The following is a 14251-nucleotide window of genomic DNA, read 5'->3' on the forward strand; positions in this document are numbered from 1 at the left end:
CGATTCTTCGATGCATTATTCTTTCTTGCGGCATATTGCTCAATCGATTAGTTGACCTCCACAATTCTGATTTCCTTGGCACAATTTCCACTTAGCCCGATCCCATGGCTCGAGGTCTTCTGTTGATACTTCGATCGATCATTCAGCTCGACAACAAATCTTTTAACATGTTCCATTCCGATCGAACATGATTCTTCATACCTTATTTGTCTCTCCCTGATCGAAGCTTTCTGCGTCACTCAAAATGCAGATCAGATAAACACTATTAATTGGTTTCATCATCAAAATCCAAGATTCAACAAGCTCATATAATTAAAGAAACATATTTTTAATTATTATTTTTTTATTTATATTATAAATAAAGAAATATATTAATCCAAATAGGGCAAAAAGCTATAACTAGAATTTTCTTAATCTCTTACCTAACACATCCACACAAAAATGGAAGCGGATCTAAGCCATTCCCTTACTTTGAATACAATACTATGAAATGAATCAAATTAAATAAGGTAAAACACTATTTAAGATATTTCCAAATTTTGAAAGGTGGAAAATATAATGTTGATTGCAATCTTCTTATGTAAATGTCACTGTCCTAAGTGCCATAACATTAGAAAAGCTTTCAATTGGATGAATGATTTTCTTATATATATATATATATATATATATATATATATATATATATATATATATATATGAATCGTTCATCCAATACATAAGCAATTAAAGCAATCGATGATTATCGATCCAGTAAGACATCTTTTTATGTTCAATGTGTCTATTTTAGATAAAAATATTTAAAGTATTAAACACATCATAATGGGATAATTCATCTTGGTACATTCACCCATAACATATGCATCAAAACTCCTAATATATCGTGATGATTGATTGCACCACATTGGTGCAAATAATCCTTATACCTACTGCATCCTTTTCGGACGAATCACCCTTCCGCCATTTTCAACAATATGACGACCATTAAGTTTCCGAGACGCACGTTGTACTTCGATGTAAAGTAGCCTTTATCTCGAAGAGCAACTGAAGGACAAACGCGATGACAATTATATATAGCCAATCAACACTTACGTAAAGCCCATTTAGCTCAAACATAATGACATACTAACTAAATATTGAGCCAATCGCGACTCCGCTTCCCGCCATAGCCTTTTTGTTTCCCTCCGTCCAACCTTTTCCTCTAGCTTCCTCCCTCCTCTCCCTCCAGACTCCTCTCTCTCTAGTCCTTGAAGCCGAAGCCATGGCGAAGAGGCAAACCCGAGGCTCTTCCCCGACGCCCGGCGTCTTCACCCGAAGCCGATCCGAGCTCTTCGTCCACCGCAACCGGTCCGGCCGCGTCCGCCCCGACCCCAGCCGTGGCCCTCGCCCCCGCCTCGACTCGATCTCCCCACCGCCCTCATCCGAACGCCTCTCCGCTGCCGCTGTTAAGAGAGTCATCTCCCCGGAGGCCTCTCCCGTGAAGAGGGACGCGATTAAGTTTGTTGAGGGTGGGAAGAAATCGATCGATCCTGCGGAGGAAGAGGCGGAGAGGATCGAGCTGGCGGGCGGAGGAGCTGATGAGGTCGTGGAGCCATCTGGTGGTCCTGAGGTGGAGTTGATCCACTGTACACCACCTGTTTACCAAAATGCCATGGAAGTTGAGAGCGTGAGCCAGGATCTAACAACAGCGAGTGGTCCGGAGGCCGTCGCTGACGTAACGGCGGACTCGACTTATCCGCCCAAGAGCAGGCTGGTGAGTCTCATTTAACAGTCACGATTCATGCAATTTCCTAGTATCCATTTCTCCGCATTTATTATCTCTTATTTCTCAACTAAAATTTGGGGCTTAATTTCGAGTTTGTCATTTTGATTCATATATATATATACTAACTTGGTATGATTAGGAAATTATTCGGATACATTTCTACTGCTAAATCTACGTAACTAACATTCTCAGTGAGAAAAAAAGGAGTTAGCTGACAGTGATGTACTTCAGGCACCGATTTGTTGTTCTCACTCAAAGCTATACGAAAATCCAAATTCTATTGGCTATAGAGGGCTGCCGCCATATCTTACTGGTCTTGCAAATGATAATTCAGGTAGTCTCACATGGTTTTTTCTTGCATGTCAATTTGTAGTATTATAATAGGTAATAATCTTACTTGGAAGTCTAGTAAAGCTTCTTCAAATAGGTGGTGCACATGTAGTTTGTTGCAAGGATTATCCAGTTAAAGTGGGAAAAGTTGCTGAAGAAATGACTTCAGTACCTACAGAGGGGAAATTTTCCAATGACCAGCTTTTGGTTGGAGGCTCAAAATGCTCTGTAGTTATGGAATCTAGTGAAACTTTTGGTTTTGTTGCAAGCCCAATTGATATAAGCCTCGACAAGAGTCCTTCAAATGGGGATCTTCATGATTTGGAGGTGACAACAACCAACTTATGCAACCAAAGAGGACTGGAATTTGATGAGGTTAAGTTTGAAACTTGCCTTCATGATCCCCTTCTTGAATCTAAGCTTATGCCCAGTCCATCTTGTTCTTCCCCTGCCATTCGGGAACCATTATTAGAGGAAGTCATGAAGCCATCTGATGGATCCGAGGAGTTGATCCACTGCACACCACCTGATGATGAAAATGCCATGGAAGTTGAAAACATGAGCCAGGATCAAACGGTACTGAGTGTTCCGGAGGTCATCGCTGCTGATGTAAAGATGGAGTTGGCTGATCCTTGCAAGAGCAGCCCGGTGAGTCGCATTTAGTATTCACCATTGATACAATTTCCTAGTATTCATTTGTCTACATTTATTGTCTTTTATTTCTTGAGTAAAATTTGGGACTTAATTTTGAGTTTTATCATTTTCACTTACATATATGTTAATTTGGCATAATTAGGATTTTATCTGGCTACATTTTGACTGCTCAATCTATGTAATCTAACTTTTTTAGTGAGAAAAAGAAGTTAGCTGACAGTGATGTTCTTTAGGCACTGATTCGATGTTCTCGCTCAAAGCTATATCGAAATTCAAGTTCTTTTAGCTACAGAAGGCTGCTGCCATATCTTATGAATATCACAAAAGTTGATTCAGGTAATGTCGTATGGTTTTTCTTGCCAATCAGTTTGTAATTTTGTAATGTGTATGGTTGTCTCCTTGAAATCTAATAAAGTTTATTGGAATAGGTGGCACACGAGTAGTTTCTTGCAAGGATTACCCAGTTAAAGTGGAAAAGGTTGTGGAAGAAACAACTTCATTACCTACTGAGGGGAAATTGTCCGTAGACCAACATTTGGTTGAAAGCTCAAGATGTTCTGTGACTGTTGAATCATGTGAAACTTTGGGTTTTGTTGAAAGCCCAATTAACATGAGCCCCAACAAGAGTTCTTCAAATGGGGATCTTCATGATTTGGAGGTGACAACGTCCAATTTATGCAATCAAAGCGGAATGGAATTTGAGGAGATTAAATCTGAAGATTGTCTTCATGATCCCATTCTTGAATCTAAGCTTCTGTGCAATCCATCTATTTCTTCCCCTGCTGTTCGTGAATCTTTGTCAGAGGAAGAATTGGCTGGTAATGTGCTAGCTCGACCATTCCTGCCAAGCAAAGCTGAATTCAGCTGCAACATGATAGGTCCTCTGTCAGACGTCAGGGGGAAGTCTCTTCCAAGGACATCTCTGTTGGGATCCATTCATTCCTTGGAAAGGCATGCCCTTGCTCCTAGAAAGGGGATTCTGAAGAAACACACCAGAAGCTGCAAAGGGATTTGCATGTGTTTGGATTGTGTTACATTTCGAATTCATGCGAATTATGCATTTGACTTCTCGAGAAAGCAGATGAAAGATGCAGATGAAATAATTTTGGGTCTGGTGAAGGAGCTGGCAGGGCTTAGAAATCTAGTTGAGAAGTCTATCATACCTACCTATGAAGGCACCAGGACCTGTGCGCTTCTTCAACTCAATCAGGTAACATCATCTCCTGTGTTTTGTAATACCAGCACAGTCTTCCAATGTGGTCAAGCATGAATTAAATTTGATCCCAGGACTATCATGCAATATTCTTTTACTTTTAGTTACATCTGAAAGTTGGGATTGTGTGAAATGTTGTAGGAGTAAGAATATTATCGAAAATTTCTAAATACTAGCATTTCATTATCATGAAATGAATGGGCAGCACAATCTTTTGTTTTTGTTCAAAAAAGAGAGAGTGAGCAGTCTTAGCTAATGTAACCTTCACAAGATTCTGGAAATGATTCTCATCAAACATTAATGTAGCATGGCCAAATTGAGATAATTGTGTTTCCAGGAGTGACTTCACAGAAAGATAAAATTATCAGTGAGATGGAAGTAATTTGGATCATTAAGAAAACAAAAAGGATTTAGCATTGCAATATTTTGTTAGGATAATTCCATGACTAGTAATACACAGATATGATAACTTTATTTGCAAGAGGCAAGGGTCGTCTCTATAAGAAATTTATTTCTGTGATATGGGCTTGTCATACAACAGAATGTTGTGATTGCTACTTTACTGCTCACTGTAGGTTAGTTAGTATGGGTTACTCCATAAAATTAACTAGACTTTTTCTCTCTTTAAGAAAGAATTAGATGCCCAATGTGGGACTTTGTTTATATGTGGATCCAGCTGAGATTACAATTATACCTGAATTCTCTCGCTCTGATCTGGTCCGATGAATAATGAGGCATATCTGATATATAAAGGAGCCTGTTGAGTTCTTGCATTTATATGGCGCTTGGCTTCTTGATCAATTTGTGGATGTCACATATTCTTTTCATTTGATAAATGTGCTGTGATCGATAATAATTAGGTAATATTCATTACTATTTGTGTAATGGTTATCTTTTGTTTGTTTGCATTTCACAAATGGACTCTTCATTGCTCTATATTTAAGCATTGTTTTTGGAACACTTGTGTACTGAATCTTTTTATATCCATGCATTCTTCCAATGCATTTTCCTGGGACTGTCCATTTGTCATATGCATGCTATTTGTTTCATGTATAATTACTACTTGATATTTAAATCAGGAACTGTTGAAACAAGCATGTCAGAGAGCCTCAAGGGCAGAAAAGATAGCAAACAGCCGTAGCAAGCAAATGTTTAATGATCTAAACGTTCACTGCAGGATTCCTGTAAGAGCTCTATCTTTGGCATAAGAGATAAAACTGATATCTTTCACAAATAAATTCATCAAATGGATTGACCTGATTCCTAAACTCTGCCTTTAGGGTCCAAGAGTGACATTTGCTGGAAGTGTTGAAGAAAGGACAAGTCCAGGAGATCAGCAAGAATAAAAAATTAGGGAAAGGCAAATCTAACGCAATTTCTATGTGCCTTTGATTCATCTCTTCGTTCTGCAAGTATAACGATCTCTTCGAACATATTGTAATGCATAGTTTACCCATCTGTTGGAGAAACCATAGTTACAGTCAAATCCTCTGCAGAGATGTGTCTTGAGAATTCTTTTGAAGTCTTCAAGTTTTTTTTTTTCTTTCTTTCTTTCTTCGTCTTATAAGTAGAAACCAGTGAGTTTTCAAAGACTTTAGAGTTGTTTTGTAATCCTCAGGATTGATGACATCCAGTTATGTAGTACAAGTTTTATCTATATATATGTATACTTTTTAAAATTCTGGATTGAGAAAAGGTCTAAAGTTGAAGAACATTCAAGTTCTCTATGTTGCAATGAAGAAAGGCTGAGGAATAAATTGCATAATTTTATGGATTTTTGGGTAAATTATAATCTATCTGCAACTTTAATATCCATATAATCTACAGCTTTTAAGTTTTTATTGCCACAAATCTTCAGTTTAATCCTGCAGCTATGCTCTCAGATATTTCAACTTTGCTAATTTGTCAAGTCAGTTAATTTTATCTGGATCGATGGATTTGTATGCATGTTTCTTATGGCAGACACTTCTAGTATATGATTTAGATATCCACCTCTTTCTTAATGTTACATTCTCAATGCAAACTCTAGTTTATATAGCTTGGCACCGAATGTTGTTATGAATTATTTACACTTAATGGACATTAACAGCAAAGACATGATATAAGGACGACTAAAAGCAAAAAAAAATTTTGTGATAGAGAGGTAGAGAGAGAAAAGAAAATAATAAATAATAATAATAATAATAATAGTAGTAAAAAGAAGATAACAATCCTCTAATGATATGCAAAAGAACATCTAAATTAATCAAATTTATTTAAATAATAGATATATATGATTGGTTCCTCGTTGTATGCTTCATCGCAAGTGTCGTGTAATTGAGATATAGATCAATATTCATGATAGAATATATTGGCTAAACCAAAAGCTTTAATACTAATTTGATTTAGGATGAGTAACAATAGATTTTTTTTATAATAGAGAGGTAGAGAGAAAAGAAAATTATAATAATAAAAAAATGATAACTATCAAACTCACTCTAGCTCCATGAGTAAACTCAAAAACATAATTTTGATCTGGCACTACTTACACAGAAAAACATGATCTATTGACTGATTTCTCATCCCTTTTCATAGGTTAAGTAAAAGAAAACAAAATAAAAGTACAAAATTTATAATTACATCATATCAAATATATGATTCGATGGGCAGATATATGCTTTCATTCTCCTAAAGATCGATCTTCACAAAAACTTCGATAAGGATTTGAAATCTTCAATCATAATTATAATTTAATTTTTTATTTATTTTTTAAATATTTTTTCCTTGAGTAAACTAGAAAATTAAAGCAAAATTATTCAGATAACTTACCATAGATAAAGTAACTCTAAAATTAATTAATTTTATTTAAATAAGAGATATATAAAATTGATCGGGTGGCAGATATTTGTACAGGTCAAAATTAAAAAGTTTTGTCAGTACATTAAAAAAAACATATTTGAAATTATTACTGGCAAAATTCAAAAAGTCTAATAAAAATAAAAAAACAAAAATGTTACTTAATTGCATACATATCCATTCAAAATCTAAATACTAACAAATATATCCTGATTAAATCATCAGTGAAGTTTACTAAACAATAGTTAAATGATTTAAAGTTAATATTTATAGGGGTTTAGGATTTAAAGTATGTATACATATATATATCCACCTTTACATGACTGAATTGATCTACATGCTGGTAATCCGAGTCTCGCATTAAGTTATTTGTATTCCTCAGCTTCAGCTCCTATTATTATGATTCAAGAACCGATATATTATTTTATTGGATAAATATTTATTCACGTCACATATAGTAACACTATATAGTTTATAACGGTATCGTTAGTCCATTAAGAACGTTATAATGGTCGTAACGGCATAGTCAGTCGATTGAAACGGCGGCAAAATCGACACGAGTTTATTATATGCAATATTAAATCGAGCTTTCGGTCTCTCTCTCTCTCTCTCTCTCTCTCTCTCAGACACACACATTTTGGGCCCTGTGAATTTAGGGCTCATTAAAGCGCGACGGCCCGTTCGTCAAGCAGTTCCTCTGGTCCTCTGCCGACGATTTCTGTTCAGATTCAGCCCCCGAGAGATCGACCAGCGATGACTGCTTCTGAGGTTTTCGGGCTTCTGAGGGGCGATCCGTCGGCGTACATCTGGGTCCCGTGATGAGAGGCTCGTCGCAGAAGGATCTCTCCGTCTTCGATTTCAGCGAAGAGGAGGCAGCCGTGGAGGCGGCGGCTGGGAGATTCACGGCGAAGTTGCAGTCCAGATTGAGGCCTAGGATGGACGACACGGTCAACAAGAACCAGTTCCTCGAGGCCTGTAAGCTCTTCCCCGACCAAAACCCTTTCTTTTTCATTTTGAGGTTTTCGTTTGCCTTGCGGCGAAATGTTCTCGACATGCTGTATTCAACGTACAAGTATTTGTGGTGAATTACGGGTTACCAGTGTGATTGATGATGGGTACGTTAACTGGTGGAAGTGTTATGTAACCTGCCTAATAGTTCCCTAAGTTGGTTTACCAGTCAGCTGCCGATCGACGTTTTAGCCTCGGAATGATGTTGGTAGATTCTACAAACTTTGATGAGCAAATAATGGGTCATTCGTGACATAATAAGTCAGTGTGTTAATTTCATAGGAAGATCATAGTGTAGACTAAATAGGAGGAAATAATTTAATGGCAGCACCATGCAGTGAGAAGATGAAGTTTGCTTAAACTTTTGGCTTACATAATCCAAAATTTTCTTAGTCTTTGAGCTACAAACAATGAAAATTCTATGGCAACCCTTTAGAGAAACTAGGTTAGATTAAATTTAGTCAATAAAGTTTCTTGAACTCAACACTTCCATCCAAAATTGACCAACACTGAACTAATTTGATTGGTTTCACTAGAAATTTTAATCATGGCTCAACCATTTTACAATGGAAATTTGACTCCGATGATAAGGGTATATCTTATTAATATGAATATCTATTAGACTCATTGAGAAAATTCTGTGCTATGCTTGTAATGAGGACCATTTACATTCTTGTACAATATTTGTGCACATTGTATTACGCTTGCCAATCTAATATGACCTAGGATTAATATGGATCGAAGTTTATTCCAATAATTCTGTTATTTTTTGGTCATTCAGAATCAAATGCGCTGTGGATTGGAACCATCTGCAGGTCATCTTACATGCATCTTGTTATGTTTCAATTTGGATGACTAGTATACTGTGTTTATTTAGTTTTTTTTTCCTGTCCTTTTCTTATGTGTAACAAATGATAAATTTTCCCTTAAATTCACTTTAAGAAGCAGAGAATTCTGGGAACAATTAGTGGGTTCGTCCTATAGTATGCATCGACATACCGAGTGTTGGTGTACTGGTGCATACCAGACCTGTACTGGTTTGCTAGCAACCAACATGGGTCCAGAATTCAAAACTGAAAACCTTGGTTTGTAGGAACTCCTTTTTTCATAACATTATACTTCTAGGTTGTGGAGAAGAAAAGTAAAGTTATAATGAAAGGAAATAAGATGGACAAATCATTGCTGACTTAGATAATTTATGATGCTTAGACTGATTAAACAACATATCTGACATCTTGTTCTTATTTCAAGATTAACATTCATAATAACAAAGTCATCTAAGAAATTGCCTGAGAACAAAGTCCTCCAAGAATTATCACCATGAAGCATTCACCAGTGACCAGACTATCCATGAAGTATCCCCAAATATTGATGTGTAGTTGTTTGCTAGTTATTATTTATAAATCAGATACTTTAAGGAAGTATATGACGTACTGTGTAGTGGGTACATAAGCATCTTGAAATATCTTGGGTATTGGTGTGACAGTAGAGAAAAACCAGGCTTTCTCATTTGTTTCAAGGGTTTTTTTTACCAATGCAGTGACCAAAAAACCTGACCAATTGCCACTCTGTAATCCTGCAAAGAACTGTCACGGCCTTAGCTGGAATTGCCTAAGGCGTGAGGCACCCTTGCGGCCAAAGATGCGAACTTAGCCGGCGTTGCCTAAGTCGCGAGTCACCCTTGTGGCAAAGACGTGAACTTAGCTTGCGTTGCCTAAGTCACGCTTCGCCCTTGCGATATTGCTCCGCAAGGATCAGCCTACTTGTAACCTCTCACAGGTCCCGAAGGACCTGTAAAAGAGAAAGTTGGTTAGTTCGAAAGAACGAGCAATGGACAAGTCCCGAAGTCTCGCGAAAAGGGGAAACTTTACAAGCAATTCAGCGAGCACCTTGCGTGCACAAGAGAAAAGAGGGAGAGGGAGAAAACAAGGCTTTAGAAGGATGAACGAACAGCTGCAAGCCCACAAACAACCGCTCACCTGGTCCCAAGCGCGAAAACAAGTTCTTGTAAAGGCCACGTGCGAACTTGCGAAAGAGAGTTCAACGCCCGGTATATAACCGAAGCCCCATCCAGCCCTATGCCACCCGGGGGTTCAAAGGGGCTGAGATGGCTGACGTTTTGGTGAGCGGAGGCAGATTACCGCAACCCTCCCGCGACACGCGAAAACGGAGCTGTTTTGGGTTGTTTTGGGGCTGTTTTGCTCGGTTCGGTGAGCGGTCGCTTTGTAACGCTGCAGCTTGTTCGAACTTACATTTTTACAAGCAAAATGACCCAAAACCAAGAGAAAACATGCTGTCAAGCAGCTGTACATGCAGGTGTGAGCGACGAACGGTTCGTTGAACGGAGTTGTTGCGTGTGCGCGACGACTGTTCGTGACATTCTCCCCCACTTAAACTGTCGACGCCCTCATCGACGCTTGTTGGTAGTTGTTGATGACTTCTTCATGTCGCAGGGCGTCTTCTAGCTCCCAACTGGCTTTAGTTCGGGGAAGCTTTCGCCACTTCACCAAGGACTCTGTCTGCTCAGCTCCGTTGGGTAGCTTTATCTTGTGGTCCACTAGAATGGTTTCCACTCGCTTCTCGTAGGAGGCTGTGATGGGAGGTAGCCGAGTTGGAACACTTCGGGAAGCATCTTGCGGATCCGAGTGGTAGGCTTTTAGGTTGCTGGCGTGAAGAACGTTGTGAATTTTGAACCACGCCGGTAGCTGCAACTTGTAAGAGACGTTGCCTACCTTGCTGATAATTGGGAAGGGCCCTTTATACTTGCGCACCAATCCTTTGTGGACTATGTTCCTAAAGAATTGGAGTGATGCTGGTTGGAGCTTTACCAACACCAAATCGCCAACTTTGAACTCTTGCGGTCGCCTTCCCAAGTCTGCCCACTTCTTCATCCTTTTTGCCGCCTTCTCCAAGTAAGCCCGCGCAATATCTGCATTTCGATGCCACTCCTTTGCGAAATGATAGGCTGATGGACTACTCCCAGTATACCCAATTGCCATGGTGTGCGGAGTCGACGGTTGTTGTCCTGTGATAATCTCGAAGGGGCTCTTGTTGGATGCAGAGCTCCGTTGCAAGTTGTAGGAGAATTGAGCAATGTCTAACAGCTTCACCCAATCTCGTTAATTGGCACTCACGTAGTGCCGGAGATATTGCTCCAAGAGCGAGTTTATCCTTTCAGTCTGGCCATCCGTCTAGGGGTGGAGGCTTGTAGAGAAGAATAACTTTGACTCCAACAATTTGAATAGCTCGGTCCAGAATCGTCCCAGGAACCGAGCGTCTCGATCGCTAATGATATTGTGCGGGACTCCCCAATACTTCACTACATCCTTCATCATCAGCTTGGCCGCTTCCTCTGCTGAACAGTGTAGGGGAGCAACAATGAAAGTTGCATATTTTGAAAACCGATCAACCACCACGAGTATCGATCCGAGTCCCCCTACAGGTGGTAAGCTTGATATGAAGTCCAAGGAAATGCTCTCCCATGGCCTTTCTGGTATGGGCAACGGTTCCAAAAGTCCCACTGGCTTCCGTTGCTCCAACTTGTCTTGTTGGCAAGTAAGGCATGTTCGAACATATTCCTCCGCATCAGTGATTTAAAAAGCGCTAGACGCCAAAAGGCGCCAAGGTCCAAAAACGCCCGAGGTGCTAGGCGCTCGCCCGAGCGAAGCGAGGCGCTAAAATATACAAATATATAATATAATTAATAAATATAGTTATTTAAAATTTTAAATAAAAATATGCTATTAAATTAAGAAAATCTAAGATACAAAATCACAATGTCACATTAACAAAAAGTTTCAAAATTCAAAACATTAAAATTTAAATCAAAGTCATTCATCATAATCAATATTATCGTTATTTTCACACAAATCATCTTCATTGAATTCGTCTTCTTCCTCTTGTTCTTCGATTCCTTCCTCTTCATCAAGATATGTTTCATTCTCTGTGTCTTCAACAATAGCAGGAGCCGAGCTTGATGCTTTTGCACTCATTTTTCTCTTTGACATCTGTCTTGTATATGTTTGTAATTCTCCAGCACCTGAAGCTCTTGCCACATCTCCCCACGTCAATCTATCATCTTCAAATACAAGCTCGTCTTCAGCATCTTGCAAGTTAGCACCCATTTCTCCTACTAACCACTCATTTGAATCATCAATATCTTGCAATGAGATTGAATCAAATCTAATTTTCAAATCATGACGAGTCTTCAAAGCTTGATTATACTTTATGTAAACAAGATCGTGCAATCGTTGATGTTCTAACCGATTTCTTCTCTTCGAGTGAATCTGTCATATCATATAATTTAAAAATATATTAATACATATATCTAAATAAATAAATTAATTAAAATAAAAATATTTAGTAATACTTACATGCTCAAAGACACTCCAGTTTCGCTCACAACCTGAAGCACTACATGTCAAACTAAGTACTTTGATAGCAAATTTCTGTAAGTTCGGGGTGGAATTTTCGAATAGACTCCACCATTCAGCTGCAAAATTTATGTTATTATTAGCAATAACATAGTAACATAATATATATGAAATTAATTATATCAAATTATTAATACCTGGAGAGGTAGTTGTCCTGGATCGAACGGCAATTGGAATTCCAAAAAGACCTTCAGCATTTTTATATAAAGATAATTCATGAATAATCTTATCTTGAACCTCAATGCTGGGAACTAATCTTGCAACACACTGATATAACCCACCCAAAACTTCTGCATCAAATCCAACATATTTAATCTTATAAAAGAATTCAGGGTTCAAATAATATCCTGCTGCATGTAAGGGACGATGAAGTTGGCAATTCCATCTTTCGTCAATGATTGTAAAGATTTTCTTATATTTTTCTTCATTTTCATTAAAAGATCTTTTAATCGTCTCCTTTGCTCTATCCATAGCCTTATAAATATATCCTATTGGAGGCTTATTTTCATTATCCACCAACCGAAGGACTCGAACAAGAGGGCCCATTACCTTTAATATATAAACTACATGATTCCAAAAGGATGGCATTAAGATGATATCAGCAGCCCTCTTGCCTTTTGCTTCTTTTGCCCATTTACTTGTCACCCATTTCTCAGAGGTAAACATATTTCTCAGAGTATGTTTTTGATGATGCACGCTCTGTAATGTCAAGAATGAAGTAGCAAATCGGGTAACACCATGTCTCACTAATTCTTTATTCCCTGTAAATTCTCTCCTTATATTCAAAGCCCCAATGTGATTATAAAGAAATCCAACAACAAAAATTGCCCTTTCTAAGGTTTTCTTGATTTCTAAGATCTTTCCAATATCTTCCAACATTAAATCAATATAATATGCTGCACATGGAGTCCAATACAAGTGTTGTCTTTTTGATTCAAGCAATTTACCTGAGATAAAGGATAACAAAAATGATAAGACTTAAGAGTTTAACACACTTAATTGAAGATAAAATAATTAACAAAATCAGAATTATTTAAATAATTAAATAATAATAATTAAAAATAATTGAAAATAATTAACAAGATAAAATAATTGAAAATAATAAATAATAATAATAATAATAATAATAATAATAATAATAATAATAATAATAATAATAATAATAATAATAATAATAATAATAGTAGTAGTAAAAAGAAGATAACAATCCTCTAATGATATGCAAAAGAACATCTAAATTAATCAAATTTATTTAAATAATAGATATATATGATTGGTTCCTCGTCGTATGCTTCATCTCAAGTGTCGTGTAATTGAGATATAGATCAATATTCATGATAGAATATATTGGCTAAACCAAAAGCTTTAATACTAATTTGATTTAGGATGAGTAACAATAGATTTTTTTTTTAATAGAGAGGTAGAGAGAAAAGAAAATTATAATAATAAAAAAATGATAACTATCAAACTCACTCTAGTTCCATGAGTAAACTCAAAAACATAATTTTGATCTCGCTCTACTTACACAGAAAAACATGATCTATTGACTGATTTCTCATCCCTTTTCATAGGTTAAGTAAAAGAAAACAAAATAAAAGTACAAAATTTATAATTACTGTTAGGATCGAGAGCACTAAGAGGGGGGTGGGGTGAATTAGTGCAGCGGAAATCATTCAGCGATTGAAAACGAAAGCTGCGTTCGTTTGATAAAAACTGTTTTGATGCAAAAGCCGATTCTAAGATTACTTATGATTAAGTGCAGTTTACGTCCAAACACAGTTTGTGTCTAAGCGCAGTTCACGCAGTTTGCGTCTAAATGCAGTTTGCATATAAATGCAGATTGCGTCTAAGCGCAGTTTGCATCTAAGCGCAGTTTGCGTATAAGCGCAGATTGCGTCTAAGCGCTATTTGCGTCTAAGCGCAGATTGCGTCTAAGTGCAGTTTGCGTCTAAAAATTGAATCAAAACGTAAACGTAAACTGCAAAGAAACTCGTTCGTAAAAGCGCAGAAGACAGT

General features: G+C 37.5%; 1 protein-coding gene across 2 annotated transcripts; it reads left to right on the plus strand.

The window, feature by feature from the left end:
- The first annotated feature begins 974 nt into the window (after positions 1–974).
- Positions 975–5669, plus strand: LOC135633616 (uncharacterized). 2 transcript variants are annotated; one of them, XM_065143285.1, is made up of 7 exons: positions 975–1750; positions 1994–2096; positions 2172–2740; positions 2980–3082; positions 3175–3956; positions 5039–5143; positions 5240–5669. In XM_065143285.1, the coding sequence occupies exons 1-7, from the start codon at positions 1259–1261 to the stop codon at positions 5303–5305; spliced, it is 2220 nt and encodes a 739-aa protein (XP_064999357.1). In that variant the 5' UTR covers positions 975–1258; the 3' UTR covers positions 5306–5669. The 2 variants fall into 2 exon arrangements, with proteins under 2 accessions (XP_064999357.1, XP_064999358.1); XM_065143286.1 differs by having other exon boundaries at positions 977–1750; positions 2190–2740; positions 5240–5668.
- The last annotated feature ends 8582 nt before the right edge of the window (positions 5670–14251 follow it).

Source organism: Musa acuminata, chromosome BXJ3-3, assembly GCF_036884655.1.
Source record: "Musa acuminata AAA Group cultivar baxijiao chromosome BXJ3-3, Cavendish_Baxijiao_AAA, whole genome shotgun sequence".
Taxonomy (NCBI): Eukaryota; Viridiplantae; Streptophyta; class Magnoliopsida; order Zingiberales; family Musaceae; genus Musa; species Musa acuminata.